Genomic DNA, 22,063 nt, shown 5'->3' on the forward strand with positions numbered 1-22,063 from the left:
AGACAAGTTTGCTTTTGTTACAAATTTGTTCCAGTGAGTGGTGAACTGTAGCTAAGTGTTTTTCTTGTGTAACTGAAGTAAAGGACTAAAGGAAATGCTTGTTATAAAATCAGAATTAAGTGTTTGGGAATATACTGTGTTTTACTATTATATAGCTAATGTAGTGTATTTTTAAATGGGAATGCATTTAAATGGAATAGGAGTATTGTAGTATGATCGAGGGTACTAGACTGGGAATCGGGAGATCTTGATCTTATCCTGGAGGTGCTATGGACTTGCTGTGTAATTCTGAGCAAGTCACATTCTTTCTGAGTCTGTTTCCTTTTGAGTAAAATACATATAACTGTGTTACTGTTTTGTATAATGCTCATTACTGCAGTATCTAAATATGTGGGGATAGTGCTTACTTTTAAAGTACTTAGGGATCTATGGATGAAAAATGCTAAGTAGTAGTAGTACATTTTGAGACTATAGTGATTGCTTTAATGCAGCTATCTCTACCAGTAGCATCCCTCCATTTGTCTAAATACGAAAATGATAAATGCTCTTGATCAGGGGTATATCTTTGTTTGTACATTACCTAGTATGATGAGGTCCAGATCCTTGATCAAGGTCCTTAGGAGCATCTGCAGTAAAAGTAAATTGTTGTGGTGGTTGAGTGAACCCTGCCACAATAAAATATAGCAATGGCAATTTTCACTATCTTAACACACATAATGCACTTATTTAAAACACAGCACACAATATCTTAGTCATTTTCCCATTTGCAGTTGAAATTCTGAAAATATCAATGTTTTTATGTGACAGACTTTTCTGGCTGTTATCAACCAAGTGTTTCCTGCAGAAGAGGACAGTAAAAAGGATGTGGAAGATAACTGTAAGTACTGCATTAAGGTGTGTGTGTGGGGTGTGTGTGTGTGTGTATGTATAATTGCAAGGATACATTTATTTTATAACCAAATCTGTACTACTTATAAAGTTGATATAGTCTCTCTTAGTTAGTTTGTTTGCTTGAAGTTGCACATAGCATTTATAGCAATAAAGATCCATGAATGTGTCTAAACCAATTTTTAGGAGGCACTTGTACCTTGTATTTATGGTTGTTCTCTATTCTCAAAGGAGCGTGCAAAAGGAGAATGTTTCATTCCAGTGTGTGAGCTGAACTACTGTTATAAAACTGTAACTAAACAAGTGTCAATTTGATTTACATGTTAAATCAAATGTGCATCCGTGTACAGTAGCGACACAATTCTTCAGTTTAATGGACAGTAGAGTGAGCTACGTGCAGCAATTCAGGTCTTGATTCGACCTTTTGATATGTGGTGAAAAACTACCTGCTTTGTCAGACAGTTCTCAAGTTTGGGGATAGTAATGGAAGAGAGATGCTATATACCCCCAAAAGTTAAGGATATTGTACGCTTCTGTACTTTTCCTCTTTTTTTAAACTGGCAGCAGTGTCTAGAATTATGCTATCAGGTCTGTCCGCAGAGTGCCTTATTTTTAAAAAACAAACTGAAGAAGTTGTCTTTTTAAATTTTACTTCAGAGATAGTGTGCTAGCTGGTCTGAATGTTTGAGATTGCCTTTTACGTGGTCACCGAAACTAGCTTCTGCTGTTCTTAATATAAAATACATAGAGGGTGAGATTTTCAAAAGCACCTAGATAGCCTTGTAGCTGCTCTGTAACAATGAAGAAAACAAGTCCTGACACTTGATATCTATAAAAAGTGGAATAATAACCCAGGGCGTTATACACCAGTCATCTTAACTTTGGTACCCAGAAAGACAACGGAGCAAATAATCAAACAATCAATCTGTAAGCACCTAGAAGAAAATAAGAAAAGTAACAGTCAATATATTCCTAGCAATGGATTTGTCAAGAGCAAGTCATTTTGAACCAATCTAATATCCTTCTTTGACACAGTAACAAGCCTTGTGGATGGTGGGAAGCAGTAGATGTCATATATCTTGACTTTAGTAAGGCTTTTGTTACTGTATCACATGACTTTCTCATTAAAAAAGCTTAAGAATAATAGCCCCTTCAACTGGAGCAACTACCCTTTGATGGGAGAAGAGATTTTAATTTATTTTACAGACAGAACAAAACTTGGGCCCTTTATTCTTGGGATCTTTAAAACATTTCTTGTTAAGCTTGCTTTCTTCTTCCTTTCAAATAACTTTTCTGACTTGGCTGTATTTTCTAAAGATGCAATAATCGGAGAGGATTGTTCCCCCCTATATTTTATTACATTTTGAGGGGTATCTCTTTTAATGGTCTATGCAGATTTATCATCTCTTTTCTCAAGAAATCAGCTTCTCCAAATCATCAGATTTATACAGTCTCCTCACAAGGTTAGAATCTGAATTATACTCCTGGGAGAAATCAGAAGAGGAAGTGACTCCACCGTCAGTGTAGAAAGAAGTTGCCTGTCTGTCTGGTTATCTCCTCTGCTCTTAACATGTTTTTGTCTGTTGCATTTTCTTTTGTGATGATCTTGTGGAAAGAAGCGGAGGAGTATTTAGTGCCTCTGAGCAAGAGGCAGGAGACAGCCAAATGGTGGATCTCTTTCTATCTAAGTAAAATCCCACTAGAAAGGAAAAGGATAAAGAGTTTGGTAGGATTGAATATATGGATAAGAAATAAATATCTCATTTAAGTACCTGAATGTCTGGTTCAGTAAGAGCCTTTCAAGCTGTAATCTCAGGAGGAGAGAAATTAGTTGGAGAAATAGGCTGAGGAACAATTTGAGGGATTTTCAGGCCAGAGGGAGCTTCTGCTTGAGATAAAGCCTGAGTATTTCCTTCATTAACCTTACCTTAGAAGGCTTAGACATGCAGGAAAGGGGTTTTCATCCTGCTAGTATCTATTCATAGCCTCCTATGGTAAAAAAGGCCCTCTCTAAGCAGCCCACATGTTCGAGGCCTATTTGGAGATACATGATTGAGTCTGACCATGTGAAGTCAAGTTACTCTTGAGCGGTTCCAGAAAGGAAAGTATTGTTTCTTGCTGGAGCTGTACACGCTAAAGCGGGGCCATGGGAACCTGCTTCTGCTGCAAGCTGGTCTGGCACATTTGGGTGGGAGACAGATTCATTGCTCACTGCTGAAGTGGGTGAATGGCCTCGGCAGATGGGTCTGTTGCTGTTGCCGAGCTCCCATTGTCCGCCGCTAAGGTCCGTTGGACTCTGATTGCTGATGTGTAGCATGAGGAAGATGAAGAAGAGGTAATCAGCTGCCAGCTTAGCCTCAGAGTTTCCAAGGGGTTTCTGTGATGTCCCTATGGATTGACATAGCTGGGAAGGCTGACCTTCAGCAATAAGAACTGGATAACTTCATTGCAGTGGAATGTTCAGTAACTGTGCATGAATTTAAGGCTTGAGCGGTAGGAGGTCTTGTACCATTTTATACTGAACTTTTGGTTTCTGGTGTTTGGAAATAATGAGTCATTTTGAGCCTCAGGAAGTTGAGGGAAAAAACCCATGGTTTTCTGTGCAGGAATCCTGGGAAAAGAGCCCCTCCTGGCCCAAATTCAGAAACAGTGGTCACTTTCTTCCATTTTGTGGATCAGCGTCTTCTTACAGGGTGTGGTGGACACATGCACATGAGCAATGCATCGGTAGAGTTGTTAGAGAGCTCACAAGACAGGAAGTACAACTGAACATAAAGAAAAGAGTGAAATTTGACTCTCAACAAAGTACTGTCAAATGTACAAAGGAAACCAACTGAAATAACAGATTATTTTGTGCTTCTGATTGTTTAAAATTTAGCAGTCTGAGGATTTATTTGAAACAGAAGAGTAAGGATGTGTGTGTTCTTGGTTTGAATCTCTAACAGGAAACTAAAGAGACAAGGAGTAGAGGAAATTCCTAGGTTGAGGAAGCTCTACATAAGAGATTTACACAGAGTATCTTTAGGGATAATGCTGTTGTTGACATTAATGGAGCTGGTAGTGATGCCCTAGAATTAAGACTGCCTAACACTTTCCATTGTTAGCCCCTGTTTTCAGTTCTTTATAGCTTTGCCAAATGTTAACCATTCCGTCTGTAACTTTCTGTGCTTGCTCTCTGTCTCAAAATGGGTTTTTAAAGTTTTTAGTAAAAGTGGTTTGCCCATTTTCAGAAATGAGGTTAAGGAAAAATAGATAATTTTACTAATGTTAAAAATTTTTCTAATTGTTTCTTTGCCTCCTACAGAGTTTGGAGCAGGGATTTTAAATATGGTCAGGGCAATTGTCCAGGGATCAGAGGGATGTGCTAAGAATTAGCAATTACAATTGCCTCACTGTTATATAGCTTTATTCTGTATGCACAATGGCAGAGAAGGTTTTGAAGTAGGATAAACTGGTGCCTTTATGGATTTTGACAAGAAGTTTGTTGCTGTGTGTATGGGACAGTATGGAGGAAAGCAGGAATGTACTTGAGGGAAAATCTGTTGAGGGAGATCGGTCTGGTGTCACTAACGCAGTGAAGTCAGGGGTTGACACTCCCATGCTCCAATGTTCTTTGTTAAACTTTAGAAGAAAGTAATATTCTTTGATTTTTCTTTTTTTATTGTTACATGGAAAATATAGGTAGACATTTTTCCAGAGAGAATTATATTTCTTCAAGTTGATAGTGTTCCTTTAAAAGGTTTTGAAGAAATCACCAGGATTAAACCACTCATGGACAAAAAAAGAGGAGGGGAAGCAAAATTCTTCTTAATCTGAATTTCAGTTGAGTGATCATACACTAAGATGGTTATTTGTCAAAATAACAGTTTATGGGTTTTTAAATTGCAGGTTCACTAATGTACTTAAATGAGGCTACACTCCTTCACAATATCAAAGTGCGGTACTGTAAAGACAGAATTTATGTAAGTATTACATATTACGTTAGCATGTACTCTATCATATGCCAACTAAATTTAATTATACTCTGATTTTTTATGTAATATTTTTGTTCCTTTTTGTTTTATAGCAGAAAATAAGGATTTAAATGCCCAAGTAGAATTGGTAGCATTTATGAATGTTAGGGTTTTTATAAGGGATGTCTGGTGTGCCACTTGATTCAGATGGGTTGAAGTAGTCAGTCAATCAGGTAAATTGGATATTTTGGACTTTCTGTACGTTATTATTTAGTTCATTATTTTACTACAGTGTAGCAAATTGCAATCCTTGTGGTATGTTACTTTGCCAGTAGGTCTGCTGTTACCAAAGATGATTCTTTTTCTTCATTATTTTTGAACGAAGCAAACAAGTGCCTCCTTTGACACTTTCTAGCTCAGATGACCATCTTAATCTTTTATATTGCTATCAAATTGCCTAATTATACTTAATGAATTCTGACTAAATTACATTTAGTCCTTGCCATCTGCCCTGGCAATGACAGCTGTGAAATAGAAGAGAGACAAGAATCTTGGGGGGGGAATCCAGTTATTGACATGCAGTTATATAAAATTATTTTTCTTCACCTTTTTAAAAAAGAAATCAGCATTGAGATGGTAGTGCTAGGTAACATTTGCATTAAAAACCAGTTGTACTCAAATGTATTTATTTAGACCTAAGCTTTCCTATCTAAAATTGTGTTCTCTCATTTTCAGTTGCTGCTGCACTGAACATTATACCGTTATAAATTATTTACAGAATCAAGAATGCCAGTCATCCACTTTACAAACCAAGATGGTAGTGTCAATAATTTGACTGCAGTTAAAAACAAAAATAAGAAAAACCCAAAATACACAAAACAAATATGTGAAGCAAAAAAATATGAGAGTGAAACAGTGTTTCAGCTCAGGAATTTGTCTTCACTGTTTTAAATAAATGCTACCTATATGTTTCCCAGTATCTAATTTGTATACAATTTAGTTCAATTTGTGTTGTAACTAGCTTTCTCTGGTAACTTCAAATATAATTGGAGTAAACAAGATTGTTTTGTATGCTGTTTTCAGAATCAGTTGTAGATAATTTATCTAGAAGTAAGTTAATGATAGTACTGATGACTCTTGAACAGCTTTACACATACAATTTTCTTCAGTGAAATAGTGAGAATAGAAGTAGCTGTAACAACCTTTCTGTGAACAGGTGCGGTCCTCTCTCCACTTCAACACAGAATACGTGCATTGCATTAATCCCCCTGTCTTGGAGTTTTCTAGTATTCTCAACTCAGAGAACAACAAATGAAAACTTTTTAGCCTGAATTACTTCATCATCTGGCTTTTTAGGGCCTTTTTGTGCAAGACTATCTCTTGTCTTATCCTCAGGCATCTAACTATTAATTTATGTAATCTGGTCATCATCACTGTGGTATCTGAGCACCACACACACATTCAAGAATTTATCCACGTACATAATTCCTTTCTGAGGGAGGGGATCGTGTTTTTAAGACTTCATTCCTCCCGTCCCTGCCCCTGGAATTGAAGGTGATGTGACTATCTGGTCTGGCTGCAACTGAGAGTCAGAAAAATAGCCCTGTATTGCTATGAAGGATTGTATGATCTGCTACCTTTGCTGTTTAACTATTTAAACTTTTTAAAAAGTGAATATAAAGTTGTCTCACCCAAATGATTTTCCAGATTTTTTAACAAGCTATATTATTTACATAACTGTTGCATAATGTTTTTCTGTGTTTCTATGGAATTTTATTCCAGTAGAATATGGATTTATGTTGATGTTCAATACAGCCAAGATCAATGAGATACATACATACATACATGATAATACAGTGAGCTGTGTAGATCACAGCAACCTTCAAGTGCTCATTGACAAGTTATACACAACTTTGTGGGTTAGAACTTGTTTTATGGAGGGATAGAATGTTTTCAAGGACTCAGTTATACTAGGTATGATTTTTTTGTTTAGAAAAGGCTTTTGAAATTTTTGTTTTCCTCTGAGATGTCTTTTAAAGACCACTAAGAAATCCAGCAGCTCCAAGAGCGATTAACCCACTTGCAGTATGGTGTCAGCATTAGTTGCATATAATCCTACATTATGAGACTTTTCTGGCAGTATTTGATTGTGTCCCCAGTCTAATTTCATTGTTCCAACCTCTGAGATAGGTTTCTGTTGTCTTTAACAGCAATTCAGAGTTGCTTTTAACCAGTTGGTTGAATACTTTGCTGCTCGTTTACTATGAATTTTTTGTGTTTACAGACCTATGTAGCCAACATTCTTATTGCAGTGAACCCATATTTTGACATTCCTAAACTTTATTCTTTGGAGACCATTAAAAAGTATCAGGGTAAATCACTTGGGACATTACCACCACATGTCTATGCAATAGGTATGTATTACACCATTTATGCCTTTATGCCTTTTCGCCTTTGTATGTATTACACCATTTATGCCTTTATGCCTTTTTCACATCTTGCAATCATATGGTATTTAACATGTGTAATAGCATTTATTTTTAAACCGTGTTAAAATAAGATAAATTAATGCTAAAATGACAAATCTTCTCATCTTTGATATATTGCTTCTGTGTTTACTAATGATAATTTCTATTTACCCTCCAACACAAATGCTTAGACTGCAGACTATATAAGTTTAATATACAATGCAATCAAAGCATCATAAAAATGAGACCAAAATATAAAAAAAAAAAAAAAAAAAAGACTGCCATCATTAAATTAAATTAAATAAACTCCAGAAATCAGTTGGTTTATTAGCCATGCATTTGTTCCCCCTGGGAACAGCAGCTTTGTGGGTCTATGCCTCTTTGAAGATACAAGATCACCAAAGCCTTCAGTCTTTGGGGGTGGGCCACTGTAATGTAAGTTAAGGAGGTAGCAAAAATGGACTTCTGTAGGATGTAATGCAGATATTTAAATGTGTAGAGTTTTGATTTTTGTCAAAGGGATTTAAAATAGGTGTCCTATACATCATAACTTAATTCTGATTTAACAGTTGATGTGTAGGTGGGTAACATAACAACTTTGTTTGTATTCTTTAATGTAATTTTTGTTATAGCTGATAAAGCATTCCGTGACATGAAGGTACTCAAGATGAGTCAGTCCATCATAGTTTCTGGAGAATCAGGAGCTGGCAAGACAGAAAATACAAAATTTGTTCTGAGGTTTGTATTTATGTAACCAAAAAAATTATTCAGTGGGAGTCTTTCGTATTGATACATTAGTTATCATGTATAAAGTTAAATTCTGCAGTAATTTGCAATGTTGTTAATGTATGTTTTCAAAGTGATCTAGCAAGGCAGCTGAATGCTTCCAAACCTCAGCTGATTTTAGGAATTCAGAACTAAAGTTAAACTTAAAAGAAATGCAAACATGATAAGTAAGACTATGATTTTGGCATGAAGGTCACTATGTTCATAGTACTCGTGTTTCATTGAAGTCAGTGATGAACTCACTCTGCAATGGTAGCTCCTGTCCCATGGGACGGGGCCCGGCCAGCTCTTCGCTCTGGATATTGTGACCTGGTGCACGAGCTCGCAGCCACTTGGGTTTAGCTTGTCCACCCTCCCTAGATGGAGATGGGGGAGCAGATGGGCCAACCCTCAGTGGTGCTGTGACCACGTTGCAATGGGAATCATTGCTTTCCAACCTTCCTCCTGCATTCCAGGCCTCACCTTTCAACATCCCCACTATATAATCCACTGTTTTATTTCCCTCCCCACAAAGGTACACTTTTTTGGTGTCAATCTTTGTCTTTCTTTCTTAGCCAAATATCGTACCAACATATTGGGGGGAAAACATTAATTTTACTACTTAAAAGCTTTTGTGTATGTCAATATAGTGAATACTACATTATTTGGTGACCCTTCTGTGACTTATCATTTTTTACTGTACTTCTGCCATGGAATTTACTAAACATTTTCAATTTTGGCTTTTTAATATTTGTGTCCCAGATTAGATGAAGCTGAATTTCAAAGATATTAGATTTCTTTCTATTGTTTACCCTAGTAGCATCATTATAAGGCAGAATTATGGTTAATGCCCGAACTGTGTATTTGTATATGTGCTTGTATTTCTTTTAAGTTTAACCTTAACTCTGATTTTCCTGGATTTATAACTCTTGAACTAGGTTAAAAGTAATTAACTCAAAAATACTGATATGTATGCTCAACCACAACATAATATAGGGTTTTATTGGGAATTGGTTTTTTTTTTGTTTTTGGAGAGGGGTTATTTTTAATTAAAAATTTCATATGTGAACAGTAAACAAGAAACTCTGAGAATACTAACTTGTTATTGCTGATGATTGGAAAATGCATAATATGCTCTGCTGCTTTATGCCACTCTGAAACAGCAAAACTAGAGAATAGTGCGCAGTTAAGCTGTCTTTATCAGCTGATTTGCTTTGCCAGAGCACTGTAATGCAGAGAATGTACATCTCACTTTCCCTATTCCTCCCGTCCTGCACATTCCCTTGTATGCACCCTAAATTCCCCCTCCCTCTTGCATCCCACATCTCATTGCATGCAGATTGTCCAGTTTTCCTTTTCTTTCGAACTCCAGAAAAGATGGCCACTGCCCCAAATCACCTGCTCCTCAGAGTTCTTCTCTGCTTTTTGACAGCTTAGAGGGCCACAATCTAGCCTGAGGACCATTTGGCTTCACTCCTATGGGAAGCAATGGGATGTGGATAACATTTTGAAAGAGGGCATCTGAACTGAGGACAGCCTGTGGCCTTGCTTCTGTTGAGAACAATAGGAGATGGCAGTTATTTCAAAAGAGTTCTTTGTGGAATTTTCTGAAGCAGAATATTGTTTTGGTGAAAGAGCAACCTTGTTATGAAGAATAACGAGAGGAAATTACCATTACTCCTTTAAAAACATTCTTCAAATGTAGCCCATGCATATAAAATTTCAGTGGGTTTTAACTATGTGGAATGTTTGAAGGGTCTGCATTGTATCTTGTTTCTGATAAGTAACCGGTACAAATAAGTCTAACAGTAGATGCAAAATTTCTCAAAGGACCCATTTTTCAATTTAATTTTAACCTCTAAGCTAATTAACAAATTTACTTGTAAACTTTTATCAAGTGTAAGCTATGATTAGTGTAAGCAGTTTTGGAGCACACACCATATTTTTCTTTAAAAATAGTAATTTAATTCCTTCTTTAAGTGCAAAATTGAACTCTGTCTTAATTATGGAGCTGCAATTTGCTTCTCCAGACTCCAAACACAGAATTTTGTTTATAGGCTGATAGAAAATATATGTGTGAATAATCTTTAAATCTTGATGGATGGATGAAAAGTGCTATATAAGAGCTAAATAAATACCTGCAGATGGCGCAATAATATGCTGGTCAACTTGATTAAAAAGGGCACTTTTACATAATATATTACATACTATATATGTACAGATATTAAAAGATTGTAAAAATGAAATCAGAAATACCAAAAAACACATTTAAAGTGAGCAAAATTACATATTTTCCTCTTACAAAAGAAGAGCGTTTTCACTTATTTAAATGCATATGCCCAGGGAACTTGTATAATAATATTCAACTTAAAATGCTCAGATATGTTCCCCTCTGTGTAAATGGCCAATGTATAATGCAGACATTAACACTTTCCTCAATTAGACTGAGGCAGCATGACTTGGCAGTAAAAGAGAGATGGACATTATTTTTTTTATTAATTTTTCTTTACAGGTATTTGACTGAATCCTATGGTACTGGTCAAGATATTGATGATAGAATTGTAGAAGGTATTGTATTTTATTAAACTGAACTAAGTGTTCAGCCATACAAACATCAAATTTGTTTTAATAATAACAACAAAATCTAGAACTGAAATGTCATGAAACCAACTTTGGCATAATAGGTCAATGGCCTACTCTGATCCATCTTCCGCAAAGATATTTGATTGAGATTTTCTTCTGCTTTATTTACTGTTTCATTTATTGTAGATATTGAGCACTAATAATATTTTTCTTTGAGATGGGCCTTGGTCCTGCAAATGCATAAGCATGTGTGTGACATTAAACGTGAGGGGCCTTACTTGGTTTGATATTTGTAGGGATGGTTACTAAACCATCATTGACAACAGAGGTTTTTATTGGAATGCTATGTTTTGTTTTGTTCTGTTTTCAAAGCTGGGATGAAACACAGAAGCAATTTTCAAGAATAAGATTTCTCCACTTAATATTTCTGCTATGTTAATTTGTACCTGTCATAAAGCAACTCATCCCGAATACTACTTCCATCTCTTCTGTATAGGATTTTAATTTGTTATATTAATAGACTATAAGGCCAGAAGGAACCATTGTGATCATCTAGTCTGTATAATACAGGCCACAGGACTTCCCTGAACTAGAGTATATCTTTTAGAAAAATACCCAGCCTCGATTTAAAAATTTCTAGTGAAGGAAAATCTACCACAACCCTTAAGTTGTTCAATGGTTAATAATCCTCACTGTTAAAGATTTGCACCTTATTTCTAGTCTAAATTTGTCTCGCTTCAGCTTCAAGCCATTAGATCTTGTTCTGAGAAGTAGACAAGCTTTCATTTTTTGGTTTCATGGTATGGTATAATAAGCATGATGTTGCTTAATTACAGCTGGGTATATAAATATCCAAATCCACATGTGCCATGGGATCTCAGAAATCGACTGACAGTAGGACATAATGCCTGAAGCTGCATTCCATGATGTTGATTGGTATCTGTAGGTATTCTTAGAAAAAGCTGTGAAATAATTGTGCTATTTACAACATCTACTGCACGTTTGAAGCAATTGTTACCAAAGTTTAAACACCTTCTTAACAAGCATGCTCACCACAGCTCTATTGTTAGTAGAACCTATAACTGATCTGAAAGACCTCGTCACCTTTTTATTCAATAATCCACATTTCTGAGCCTGTAAATATTACTTCTCAGATGCTCAGGTCAGTCCATTGTTCCTGTATGTATGTCTCAGTGAGGCGTGAACTCTCACACTACAGGCAGCGTTGGCCTGGATTTGCTCCAAACAATGTGAGACGCACATTTGGGAATATTACATAGCAGAGCTTCATAATCATGCATGTGATATTTGTAGAAGCACGCTATCATAACAGTAATGTTCAGCATGTCATGAGCATTCCAAAAACACCTTACAAGACATACTTTGCATTAAACAATACACAGTTACACTATAAGGGTGAACATGAATGATACACATTCACACCATAAGGGTGTACATGGGGTGCATCGTGTCACACTCACCCCTTCTGACTGGGATATTTCAGGCTGCACTATTCCCTGCCTTCACTGTGTTATTCCCAGGAGAGACTAACTGGCTAAGCACACCTGTTTGCTTAGTCTTCAGAGACTGGTAATGGTGGTGGCCAACAATTCTAAGTTACCACACGATTCTTTCTATGCAAGCCTATTTTATCCATTCTGGATGTAACTGTTCTTGAAGACTATTTGGGAGCTACAGATACTGCAGAATGTGACCACCTTCTTGGTAGAGTTAGTGATAGGAGGCACCTTCCAAGTCTTCTCCAAAGTCAACATTATCTACCAACATGTATCTGTGGGCATTCCAGGTCCCAGTTTGGAACTATAAAACGCTATGTGATTTGGAGTCCTTGCTACTGAAGAGATTACCTTTTTCGCTATGCACCATTCTAACAACAATTTTAAGTCCTTAAAATGAAATGGTATTGGGTTAGTGGCTGGGTTTTCTTAGAGGACCGCTAAATTGGTTCCTCTCCCTCCCTTATTAACGTGACTGTGCATCGTGTTCTACTCATATTTACTTTTTCATGCTTTTGCCTGAGGAATAGGTGGGAAAATTAGTTGTATTTTGGGACAATCCATTTGGAGTTCAAATTATTCATCATATTTTATATTTTATTTATTAATTATTTACTCGGTTTTCTTTAGGAAAATACTAGCTGAATTGTTTTCAGTGATAGCCATCACATTTTTTATAGTTCAGATTCAGGAACTTTGTGCCTGGTGTAGAATATTTAAAATTTGTATTTACATGTTGCTTCCATTTTATTTCTAAATGGTAAGACTTACTCAACTTTCAAATGTCATTCTCAGTAGTTACTTGGACTAATTAGGTGTTGTAACCATAAAGTAATGTGAACTTTTTTTGCTAGCTTTCTTTGAATCAGTTTTCAAAATCTTTTCTAATTTTTAAACAGCCAATCCACTCTTAGAAGCCTTTGGAAATGCAAAGACTGTTCGCAACAACAATAGCAGTCGTTTTGGAAAATTTGTAGAAATCCACTTCAATGAAAAGGTATGAGTACTTTGTAGTTAGGTATTTGGCAGTTGTTTTTTTTAATTTGACATAGATATTTTGGTGGGTAGCACCCTCCCATCATGTGAGTATTTAAAGGCTTGAGCGTCCTCTTTCTCGCCCCAGTCTTCTTAGGAACACTATATTTTTTTCCTCTATTAAAATATTAGCCTCTTTATATTTTCAAGGGGCTGCAAATATGGCATTCAACTTTTGCCTGGGTACAGATGCACCACACCATACCAGACAAAGACTAAGTGGAAGCAATGGTTAACTTGCTTTTTAGTCTCAAGGGAAAAGTTGTCTCCTGCCATCCTTGAAAAATAGAACTGAAGCCACTCCTTGGCATGTCACTACTGGCAACTGTGAGACCAAAATAGTGGAATATTATTTTAATCTACAAAAATGATACTCCCCTCCATTAAAAAATGTGTTCCTAACAGATTTTAACCAGATTTTGGCACACAACTCTTCTGATACGTATGCAAAAGTAAATATTGCACATTTATATATAGCTGTATGCATTCATTACATGTGAACATTTGGGGATTTGCACACCTAAATGAGGTGTAAACATTTCTGTGTGTCTATATGAAAATTTGGACCCTCATTCTATATCTGGTATTTTGGGGCTGACTGAAATCATACTATTGGATTGAGTTGTTTGTGCCAAAAATGCCTCTAACTATGGGTTACCTAGGGAGGTGGTGGAATCTCCATCTTTAGAGGTTTTTAAGCTGTGGCTTGACAAAGCCCTGGCTGGGATGATTTAGCTGAGGTTAGCCGTGCTTTGAGCAGGGTGTTGGACTAGATGACCTCCTGAGGTGCCTTCCAGCCCTAATCTTCTGTGATTCTATACAGCTTAACAAAAGTTGTTTTAATTTGTGTTTTAAAAATAGTTTAATATGATTTATATAATAGTATCTAAGAAAACGTTTTAATCTTTTTTCTGGTAGTGTCCATTCTTGGGTATTTAGAGTGAATATACCATGTTGGAACAATCTTGATCAGATCCAATAGATATATTTTAAAATGTCTGCATTTTTGAATGATTAAAACACAATTGTTTGTTCTTCCTCCTAGAATTTGGTGGTTGGTGGATTTGTATCACATTACCTTCTGGAGAAATCCAGGATCTGCGTGCAAGGCAAAGAAGAAAGGAATTACCATATCTTTTACAGGCTGTGTGCAGGTGCTCCTGAAGATATTAGGCAAAAGCTGTATTTAAGCTCTCCTGATAATTTTAGGGTGAGCTTGCTGTTGTTTTGTTAAAAAACTTTTTATATTGTTATAAACATAATTTAACTTTTCAAACAAATATCAACAAATCTTATTCGTAACCTCCATTTGTTACCTTTAAAAGACCAATTTGTGGTGTTGATTTCTTACTATTGTGTATTTATTTATTCATTTATGATAACCATTCATTATAAAATCTACTTGATCTGATATATATTCCATTTAAAGGATTTCCCATACTTTATTTCTCCACGCCACTAATGTTGGTGAATTTTTGTTCTTTTATAAAAAAGATCTATTGCATCTCTGGCTGCTAGTAGTGATTTTATTAGGGGGTCCTTCCTTTGGACTGTAACCTAATGGAATCAGCTATGGATTCTGTGGGTAACCTAGCTTCAGTTATCTTGAACATTATACTTATTTTCCTCCAAAATACTGTTATTTTAGGGAATTGCACTATATATGCAGGCAGGTCCAGGAATAGCAAATAATAATAATAAGGACCCTATATCTCCATATCGAAAGTTGACTCCTTTCTCTATAATTTTCTTAGCTTAAATGGAGAGAGGTGTCATTCATAAAGCATTTCTAATAATTTTCTTTAGTGATTACACAGGTAGATGATGTTTTGGCTCTCTTCCAGACGTTTTCCCATTGTTCCAAAATTATGTGTTCTTAGCTACTTCCCCATAACTATAGTCTTATCTGCAAGATTGATCAGTAACAATTTATACCATGCAGAGATTGGGACCTGTTGATTTGGACTTTCCAATAGTGTAGTTCCTTTCCGCCGCGCCCCCCCCCCCCCCCCCAAAAAAAAAAAAAAAAAAAAAAAAAAAAAAGTGTTGTATTATTCCAATCCAAGACATCATTTTTCGGAATAATGGGAGGAAAATAAATTCATGTAGCTGATGGAGATTAGGAAATATTTACTTTTAAGTACTTTATTTGTTTAGTCTAGATACAAACTCAAATATGTATCTTGCAGCTGTTTAATCATCGGTTACTTCAGCCTTATATTTAATGCTTCAGATTTAGTATTATTTTGATAGCCTGATTTATCACTGAACTCTTTAATTTCTTTCAGAAAATAATATTGTGTTGGATTGGTAACCATTCATAGCACATCATCTATATAAAGTGCAGTTTTATGTTCTGTTTTATTAACTGAAACTCCTTGCTATTCTGTTGTTCTGATGTTCGTTGAAGAAGGTTAGCAACAAGGGGAATAGAGGACAACCTTGTCTGATTCTTCTTTGTAGAAGAAATTGTTTAGAATTAATTTTTATCCTGGCAGAGCAAGTGTCCCATAATATATTTCTCCAGGTCTTCATATTGCCTCGAAACCCCATCTCTAATATCAGTGTTTTTAAGAAAGGCCACTCTACTTTATCAAATACTTTTTTGGAGTCCAGAAATAGCAGTAGACCTTTAATGCTTTTTATTCTGTGTTTTATAAATTATTCTTATGATTCTTCTAATATTGTTGCTCAGTTTGTCTATTACGAATGAAGCCTATTGTGTGTATAGTAACTAAGAAAGGACTGCTTCTATTCTTTAGGATGATTATTCCAGAAATACTCCTAAAACACTTTTTAAAAAGTTGGGTGGTGGTGTTTTTGTTTTGGGGTGTTTCTTTTAATTTAACAAATACATTTGTTTTCGCATCACGTGGAAACAATTTTCCAAAATTCTCCTCTTTATTGTGTTCCATCCTACCCTATCCATGTTTGCTGCAGGAGATAAATCTCAAACCTGTGCAGAATTATAAAAGTGGAGGCCAGATTTATGCTCTACTTAAAATTGAGCATTCTGAATCCAGTGCTGTTAACAACTGGCAGCATTGCCTGTGCAGAAGGGCTATTACTTTACTGTTATATGATGATTTATTTGTTTAAGGAGTCTAGAATCCCATTGGCTATTCTCTGCAATTTTACCAGGTTGTAAACTGATTTGATTTGTTGTTCACTACTAAATGTATGTTTAAACATTATTGCCTCCCAGGTGTTTCAGTTCCATTGAGTATGTGTTGTTAAGATTATTTTCACCAGTCAACATAATTTCAAAGTAGTTTACATTTTATTTAGATGTGCATTTGAGTGCTTTCAAATAATGACTTATATGGTGGGAAAGATTCATTTGTGCAAACAGCAAATGGAATATTTTAACTCTTCCTCCTCCTTTTTTCATTGACACTAAGGTGGATCATCTTTTCTTCAGTTATTGCAGAAACTTGAAATAATTATTTTAGAAAACCTAAAGTAAAAAATCTCTTTCCATAAACTTCATTTTTATATTAAGGCCATTTTTATATAAGTAGTCTCTCAGATTTCAAGATTGCAGGTTGAGGCCCCAAACTAATGTCAGTCCTCTTAGCGCTCAATCTATTACACCATCCCCAGTGTCTATTTATTTATAGTTGAGGAATACCTTGCATGCTGAAGAAAATGACACACTGGTGTTTAATATTGTTAAACTCTGAAAACCCTAATCTGCATCTTTTATTGTATGCTTTGAAAATATCTTTTTGTCCTAAACTTAGTATGTGAATTGACTGGACTGCGAGCAGCAGAAGATATGTTGGCAGGAGAAGTTCTCCCACTGATATAGCACTGTGCACATGAGTGATTATGTTGGTGTAATGTCACTCATGGGGGTGGAATATTCACACCCCTGAGCAACCTAAATTTTGCTGATATAGGTTGTAGTGTAGACATAGCCTAAGATTTCCACTGGAAACCTTAAGTCCTGTTGATATAAACATAAAACTTTTTTTTTCTGAATTGCAAAACTGTTTCTGAGGTCATCTCCTTAAGTGTTTCAATGCACAGAGAAGCATTTCTGTTTTTAAAATGTATTGTACTTTGCATTCTCCTCATCATATCACTTTAATATTAGATCAGTTCTCTCTCATCTAGTTTTCTTCTGCTCACAGTCATTCGTAGTGGAAAGTTTCAGTTGCTTTGAGAGCCAATTATAAGTAATTTTAAAAAGGCCATATAGGATTTCTATCCATGTGTTGGAACATATCACCTCAATGCCCTGCTGCAGTTCCTTTAAATAGTCTGCTTTTGGGACCTTACAAATCCTTTTGAGAGGCTGTTGCAGCAGAGCAAAATATTAATCAAAAAGTTTGTAGTCTTTTCATTTTGCTGGAAATGTTAATCATTATCTGGGTATTTGCAAAAAATGGTTGGGGTGCATTCCCTTTATATGTATAATGGGATGAGCAAAGGGTGTAGGAGCCAGAAATTCCTGAGGTTTGTTTCCACCTGTCACACCTTAATACTTGGTACTTGTATACCACTTTGCAAACTTTTATTGTATTATGCATTGCAATACTTAAGCAAGGTAGGTAAATACTATTATCCCAATTTTAGATACAGAGCTAAGGAACCAAAAGATTTAGCAAAGTGGCGTTTCACCTGGTCAGTATGAGAACAGCACCCAGATGTCTCGCCCAGTCACCCTGATATACAGCCTCGAGCTCCCTTCCCAGAAAGACCATTACTTGTCCACTTACCCCAGGCTAATCTGTCACATTCTGTGAAACTCCCTGGTCCACAGCAACCACTGCTTGTGTTGGAGTGTGTTGGGGAAATCAGTAACTTTTGAATCTGTGAGAGAGATCACCTGTGAAACAACATGTAGTGTAGTTGGAGCCATGTTGGGCCCAAGATATTAGAAAGACAAGGTGGGTGAAGTAATTTTTTTAATTGGACCAACTTCTGTTAGTGAGAGACAAGCTTTCATATCTGGCTGGAAAGCTTATGTCTTTCAGCAGCGTAAAACTTGACAGCTGTGGTTTTTTCGCATCTATAATACCGAGGATAATAATTACCAATCTCAATAACAATTCTGTGAGGATTAATTATAGTAAAGTTTGTGTGTCACTTTGAAAATGTAAAATGCTAATAAATGTTGTTTTTATTATTTGATGCCACCTGTCACTTCGTACTACAAATGGGAAGGCCAATGCAATTCGCTAAAAACAAACTTGACTGTGGTTATGTATGGGTGGAGTGGGACAAGGGTGAACTTTACTACCTGTAGGAATGCACATTTTGTCCAGTTATAAACCATTTCCCCCTTATCTGGACCTTCATTTCCTTTATCTTTTGAAGCAGCGCATAATGAAGGTACCAGTTTCATCTTCATATGTTTTGTTTTTTAAAATGGGGCATAAACGCTTATTTTCCTTCAACAGAAGGTGTTCTTTTGGTGTGAAATTTCACACAGTGGTCAGACATTGTCATCAGTATTAGCTTTTGTTTTGCTGAGGTATCACTTAATTTCTTTGGTATGGAGATACTTTTTAAGAGATTTCAGATATAATTTTAAATTTTTCAGGGGATGTGTGTCTTACACAAATTGAATTTACTTGAGAACAGACTAGACTTGAGTCAAGAGTACTCAGTATCACAGAATGTACTTTGGTGTTGAAAAGTTAAAATACTGAAACTGACAGCTGTCTTTCTATGAAGTAGCACCTTTTCTTTTGTTATTTGCTTGCAAAGTTTTATAGAGGCTGATTTAATTCATCATTGCCATATTAAGTATTAATTGCTGCATTAAGTTTATGAATTATATATGTCTTTATAGTCATAAAGATGTTCCTTATAATAACTGTGTTTGATTTAATGGTTCAGTTATTAGTTCTGATCTTGTCTTCCCACTTCGCTTACAAGAAGTACTTTTGCTAGAATTAAATTACTTTCAATAAGAACTTTGTTCCCCTCTTCCAATTCTGCGATCCCATTGGTATAAATAAGATATTGTTTTCAAGGAAGTAATCCTGATTGCCTGATAGTGTGTGATTGGTATCATAGGTTGAAGTTAGAAGATGTAATATAACTCTTGGTTATTATAGTACGCTGGTAATTATATTGCAGCACTAGCTCATTAGGTAAGTTTTTCCTTGCTTTTTTATTCTATTTATAATATGATATGCTTTTTTCCCTTCTGCTGTAGTATTTAAATCGTGGCTGCACGAGATACTTTGCTACCAAAGATACAGACAAGCAAATATTGCAAAATCGCAAAAGTCCTGAGGTATGGTGTATTTTCCAACTTTCAGTTACTTCAAATTATTGTTTTATGCTGATAATGTTAAAAATGTAGATCACACTTGTTTAGAAAAAAATTAAATGTTGATTTTACACATCTTACTTTACAGATTTAAATGGGAAATGTCAAGGCTGGCATGTTTAAAGTTCTAGTTTTGGAGTGTGAATAATAATTTTATTATCAGGTTCAATACTTGAAGGACTTTTTAAAAAAAAAAAATGTAAATGTATAGCCTAAAATGTAACCCCTAAATTTTTTTTTAAAAATCCCTTTTTAATTTTTAGCATACTACAATACCTATATTTGTCTTACTGGCTGAGCAGGTCTTCCATGAGAGATCAAACAAATGTCTTGTACAGAATGTTATCTTAAATTCTTGTTGCTCTAAGCTGTGATACTTTGCAGAGCATTTTTCGTTTACCACTTATACATTCTTGACACCCTTTTTGCTTTGCTTTTGTTAATAGCTAGGTATGGTATATTTATCCAGAGAATTATTTGGAATTATTGTATAATTAATTATATTCATCTGAGTTAGATGCAGAAACAAATAAGCAGAAAATGAAAGTAAAACTTTATGCTGTCACAAGAAGAATAACTCGTTGAGATTGAATTCCCTTTTTCATAGCTTCAAAAATATCTCTCCATTGGTGCTGTTACGGAGTTTTGGACAATTATGTATTTAATGGTAGTTAGCAAGTTAGAAGTGTGACTGGGGGCACTGATTGTCAAAAGCCATTATCTCACTTGCTGGTTAGGCCTTTTGATGTCATAGCCACACACCAACTCTTAAAGCAAAATTATGACTTAATCACCAGAAAGGGTATGTTCCCTTCACCACAATCTTTTCTTGATTGTTGTCTCTTATCCTCCTGCTAGGACCTATTTTTCCTAGTGGAACAATGCATTTCAGACTGGAATGTGTGAAATATCACACCTCTCCACCCCCAAAAAACCTAGTTACATTGTAAACTATAATTTAAATGACTGGATGTGATATTCTGATAACGGTAAGCCACTCAGGTAGTTCAACAAGGCCACTGGGGAACTTCTCAGGTGGCTCAAGGTGCTTGATCTTTGGCTGAATGCCTGACAAAGCCTCCCACGCATGCACTGATAGCTTATTAATGTGCACTCTGGAGTGGCTTATTACTGTTTTGTTGAGGGTGGAGGGAAGGAATCATTAAATTTTGGCTTTACACCACCAACCTGTAAGGCATTCTCATAAACATCTGTCTTGTCAGATAATTAAGCCAATCAAAGAAAACATTTAATCTAATAGCTCATTTTGTGCTGCTGAGCTACAGAAATATTGTTCTTTAGTGGACCCTTTTTATACCAAAATTCAGTTTGATTCAATTGTTAATATCTGAATTAAAATGTACTAAATGGAAGAGATGATATTGGAAATGCATGTTGACCACTAAGTAGTGAAACAAATGATACACTAAGTATTATGCCCTTGTCTTTGAAGAACTATATTTCTTTGGGATTAGATGGCAAACTGTTTACTAAGGAGTAATAGAAAAAGACAAGTTTTCATATTCCCCTAGAACCTCAAGTCTAGCTATCTAACTGGAAACTGTTGTATTGTCCAGTTCTTTTTAGACAGGAACTGGTCTTCTTTGCTCTGTCACTTATTAAACTTGTTCATGTTGTATATTTTAAGAGAAATAGCTGAATAGTGAATTAATGTTTAAATTATTTTTCTTTTCCTTATCAGGAAGATGAGGTGATCATTTTACATAATTAGAAAATGTAGTGTTTTTTTTTTTGTGTGTCTAAATGCTGTGTGAAGTGAATCTTTCAAATGCATGCAATATTTTATTCTGAGCTTACAGTTAGTAGTGTTTTCACATTAGGATATTATATGGACTCTCATTTCAATTAAATTAGGAACTCTTTTCAATTTAAAGCATTGTAAAGTTTAATTGCAAAATTATAAATTGTGTACATGTTTGATTAGCCTTTTGGCTGCATGGAATTTACTGTCTGCCATCCTGAATTAATACAGTTAAGTGGCATTCTGGTATATTGAAACTAGTCAAAACAACCAGTAAAATATGACTTTAATATTTAGTGGATGTGTATTTTTTTAACCTTTTAAAACACTGCGATTAAATATACTTTTCTGAACAGGAAGTGCAAACAAGTATACTTTTGTAAACCACTCAATGAAAAACTCCCATTCCTCTCACTTCTGAATCATCTTGGAGCCCCTTCTCCTTTCTTCTGTCAATGTCATCCACTTAATGATGTCATTAGCACCCCACGTTGCTTTCCCTGTGAAAGATTAGAAACCCTCCCCAGTTCATATACTGATCATCCACAACTCCTTTTTGCCATCAGTCCTTCCAGCTACTGCTGAACCATTCCTATTTCCCCTCCCCTAGCTTTCAAACTCTCCTACTTTGTTAGGTGTCTTCTGAAGATTGGTTATTGTTGTAAGAGTCCAGTATAAACCTGGACCCTTGAAAACAAATTATAATATTTTAAACGTGTAAATAGTAATATCTTTAATCCCGTTATGTATATTATGGTTTTGTTTTTGCATGTTTTGTGCTGCTTTGTTCATGAACTAGAGTA

At 35.5% G+C, this 22,063-nt stretch overlaps 1 protein-coding gene across 1 annotated transcript in view; it reads left to right on the forward strand.

Annotated features, from left to right (window-relative positions):
• Window positions 1-22,063, forward strand: part of MYO6 (myosin VI) — a 116,612-nt gene that overhangs the window by 21,741 nt on the left and 72,808 nt on the right. The window contains 8 exon segments of the mRNA XM_067532704.1: window positions 808-877; window positions 4,777-4,850; window positions 7,126-7,255; window positions 7,942-8,047; window positions 10,587-10,642; window positions 13,074-13,171; window positions 14,255-14,419; window positions 19,382-19,462. Of these exon segments, the coding sequence (XP_067388805.1) occupies window positions 808-877; window positions 4,777-4,850; window positions 7,126-7,255; window positions 7,942-8,047; window positions 10,587-10,642; window positions 13,074-13,171; window positions 14,255-14,419; window positions 19,382-19,462 (780 nt within the window).

Source organism: Emydura macquarii, unplaced genomic scaffold (assembly GCF_026122565.2).
Source record: "Emydura macquarii macquarii isolate MOO-44397 ecotype Brisbane River unplaced genomic scaffold, CSIRO-AGI_Emac_v2 contig_3295, whole genome shotgun sequence".
Taxonomy (NCBI): domain Eukaryota; kingdom Metazoa; phylum Chordata; order Testudines; family Chelidae; genus Emydura; species Emydura macquarii.